At 46.7% G+C, this 3,680-nt stretch overlaps 1 protein-coding gene across 1 annotated transcript; it reads right to left on the bottom strand.

Moving 5' to 3' along the window:
• Positions 1-2,159: 2,159 nt before the first annotated feature.
• Positions 2,160-3,123, bottom strand: LOC102853207 (melanoma-associated antigen B3-like; the record flags this gene model as incomplete). The annotated part of the gene is made up of 1 exon (XM_006903442.1): positions 2,160-3,123. A coding segment is annotated over exon 1 (964 nt), but the record flags the coding sequence as incomplete, so codon positions are not given.
• Between the last annotated feature and the right edge of the window lie 557 nt (positions 3,124-3,680).

Below are 3,680 nucleotides of genomic sequence, written 5' to 3' on the forward strand. Positions count from 1 at the left end.
TAACAACAACAACATGGTGTGTGGATCACAACAAACTGTGGCTGACACTGAGAAGAATGGGAATCCCAGAACATTTTGTTGTGCTTATATGAAACCTTTACTTGGACCAGGAGGCAGTCATCAGAACAGAGCAAGGAAACACTGCATGGTTCAAAATTGGGAAGGGTGTACACCAGGGATGTGTCCTATCTCCATACCTTTGCAATCTATATGCAGAATGGATTATCCAAGGAGGCTCAGTTCTATGAGGAGAAATGTGGCATCAGGATTGAAATAAGACTCATCAACAATCTGTGTGATGCTGATGACACAACCCTGCTTGCTGAAACTGAGGAGGACCTCAACCACTTGCTGCAGAAGATCAATAACTGTGGCATTCATATGAATTGAAGCTCAATATCAAGAAAACAAAGATTCTCACCACTGGGCCTATTGGCAGCATTGTGATGGGTGGTGAAGAGATTAAGATTGTTAACAGCTTTGGTTTGGTTGACTCCACAATCAACCTCTTAGCACCAGCAGCCAAGAAAGTACAAGACATATTGCGTTGGGGGAGTCTGCTGTCAGAAATCTCTCCACAGCTCTGAAGAGCAAGGACATCAGTGTGGAGACTAAGGTGCGCCGGGTTCAAGTCATGGTCTTTGCAATCACTTGCTATGTGTCAGAGAGCTCGACAATGACTAGGGAGGATAAAAGGAGAATTGATGCCTTTGAGCTATGGTGCTGGGGAAGAGTATTGAATATATCATGGACTGCTAAGAAAACGACAGGTTCCTCCTGGAGAGGATGAAACCAGGCTGCTCCTTGAAGACAAGGATTCTGAAGCTTCGTCTGACATACTTTGGACATGTTGCAAGGAGGAACCAGTCCTTAGAGAGGAATATCATGCTTGGGAGAGTGGAGGGAGAACAGGAGAGGAAAACCCTCTATGAAGTGGATTGACTCAGTGACTGGGGTAATGGGGGTAGATGTGTCAGATACAATGAGATTGACATAGGGTTCAGGGCTGTTGTACATAGGGTCGCTATGAGTGCAGGCGACTCAATGGCATATAATAGCAACAACACCACTATCTATCAAACTAGTAATCTTGATCTCTTTTTTATGATTTTGAGTTTTGCTCAACAGTTTCCCTTACTCAGGGCCATTTCTGTTGACTCTTTCCAAGCAGTGCTCCATGGTATCTGGACACAATCTAATTCTTCTGGTCTAGTGACACTCAAATATACGTGCTTTGAGTCCATTAGCTGCTCCTCAGGAGAAAGATGGGCAGTCTTTTGTGTGACTTACTGCTTGTAGAACCTACTAGAGGGTAAGCTATGAGTAAGTTCTGATTGAAAGGTACATAACAGCAATGGAGTAGTGAAGACTGAAGTTCATATGATCCTTTAATTCTTTACACTAATAGTTTGATTTTCATCACTCTTCTGTAAACTGGAAGTTCACCTTACATGGATATTTATAAGCTTTAAAAAAAAAAAAACTTTTAAATTGTGATTTGAGTGGAAATACACTAAGCATATTAGGGGTTCCCCCAATCAATCATTCATGCTTTTCTTTGTCTGTAATATTACAGTACTTACAACTAACTGCGTAAATAAACAGGGAAACTTATTTCCTTAAAATTTAATTTCTACTACATCATTAAACAAAGGAAACAGGTACAATTATACATCCTCAAACTTTATTTGACAATAGTCTGAAAGAGATTAGGAAAGCCAGATATTGATCATATAATTTTCTCTATCTCTTGACTTTATGGATTTAATTTTGTTGCTTCGTTCTTTACATTTTTAACAAATGCCTATTCCAGTTACAGGTTACCTAGTCTCTTTTTAATACAAAAATAGCAAAAGTATTCATAACCTGAGGGGGAAAAACAAAGGCAAGAGCCATGTCATTTAGGAAAGCAGATTATAGTGGTAAACGACCCCCACCTGAAAGGATCAACATGGGGGGAAAAAAGACACAGCTAAATCTCCAAGTTCCCCAAATGGAGCAAAACCATAGAAGTCTTATGCCACAGTGTTCCCTTCAGTCCCATGCAGCCTTCCCCTCTGGGGAGGCCCTCTTCCCCAACAAAGTGAAGGGGCTGCCTTGGTGCGCAGTGGTGCTGGTGGGTCTGGCCCTGGAGCGTGCACTGGCCCTGGCAGGCTTACCAGCCTGCTGTGGAACTGTGCCTCTAGCTCTGTCTTCCTCATCTCTCAGAGCCTCTTCATACCAGGATGATAAAGCACTGGGCGCAGTGTTATTGATCTTGGCAAAATACTCCAGGACCTTCATCTTGGTGGTCTCCGCATAGGCCCTGGGACCCCAGAGGAACTCACAGTGTGCTGGCTCAGTGTTGGGCACCCGCCTGTACTCCAGGTACTTGAGCTTCACAAAGTCTTGGGTGATGAGTTTGCGGGGCTCCCCATAGATGAAGTGCCTCTGCCCCGCATAAATGCGCATCTTATTCAGGAATTTCCAGATGATCTCCTCTCTGGCACAGTTGCCATTCATGAAAATCACACCCAGGAGAGTCATCAGGAGACCCGTTTTGGGAAAGCCCCTTCCATCACTCAGCATGCCATTGTTGGGGAGGTCCATTTTGCTGACCAGGGCATAGCACTGCTTCTTGGAGTCAAGCTCCTTCAAGTCAATGCCAAAGACCACCTCGATGCTGAAGGTGGCTCTCTTGAGGATCTCGAGGAAGTGGTGCTCAAAGTTTTTGCTGACTATCTTCAGCATGTCTTCCTTATTCACGGGCTTGTGCGTTCTGTATAGTCCCATCAGGAACTGCACCAAGGAATGCACCTGCTTGGACAGCTCAGAAGGTTCGTCCTGGGAGAAATGCTGCCCACTTCCATCTCTGCTGCTGACTCCTTCACCAGCGCTTGTGCCTGAAGTTCCTGGAGAAGGACTAGGGGCTGGCGAGGCTCTCAGAAGCCCCTGGAGACTGCTGTGTGACCCGGCGTCAGGTCTTCCCTGGCTACCAAAGCCAGAAGCAGGAGTGGAAGAGGAGGGCAACTCCTTGTCTGCAGGGGCTGCCTTGGCCTGGCCACCTCTGGGGAGCTGGGTCTCACTCTGGGCCCGCTGGTCTTGCTTACACACCCGGGTAGCTCTCCTCAAAGGGCGAGGCATGATGACTCTGCAGGCTGGAGTGTGGGCAGGTCAGGACAGATGGAAGACCCTGGAGAAAAGAGGAGAGACAGTGTTAGCCCCCTAGTTAGAGATACACCACTTAGGTTTGAATAACCTGGGGCCATTGGGGTGTCAAATGCCCATCACGGTGACCCATGGTGGACAGCGTTTGCTGGAGCTCCCAGTGTCAGACAGGTTTGGAAGCAGGAGTGGCATCTGCTTTCTAAACCACAGGCCTCTGGAAATGCTATGACCTTTGACATATGTCAATAGTTAGAGAAAGGCCTCAGGCCTTTTGTTTCATAGGGTGACAATGGGTCTTGCTCAGCTCAAAGGCAATCAACAACAACAACTGCAGGTTTCCCTAAGACTCTGATGTAGAAACCTGCAGGGCGCCTGGATGCCAACAGGTCACTGTCATGGGAAGAATGGACCCTGAAGACATTTGCTACAATGCTCTTCAGCGTGAACTGAACGGATCACAGGACTGAGTCCAAGCACCCGAGTCTGGCTCTTTCCCACTCTCAGCTCCAGTAAGCCCCAGGCAGGGCTGGAGG

This window comes from Elephantulus edwardii, unplaced genomic scaffold (assembly GCF_000299155.1).
Source record: "Elephantulus edwardii isolate Elephantulus edwardi_28Jun2011 unplaced genomic scaffold, EleEdw1.0 scaffold01023, whole genome shotgun sequence".
NCBI lineage: Eukaryota > Metazoa > Chordata > Mammalia > Macroscelidea > Macroscelididae > Elephantulus > Elephantulus edwardii.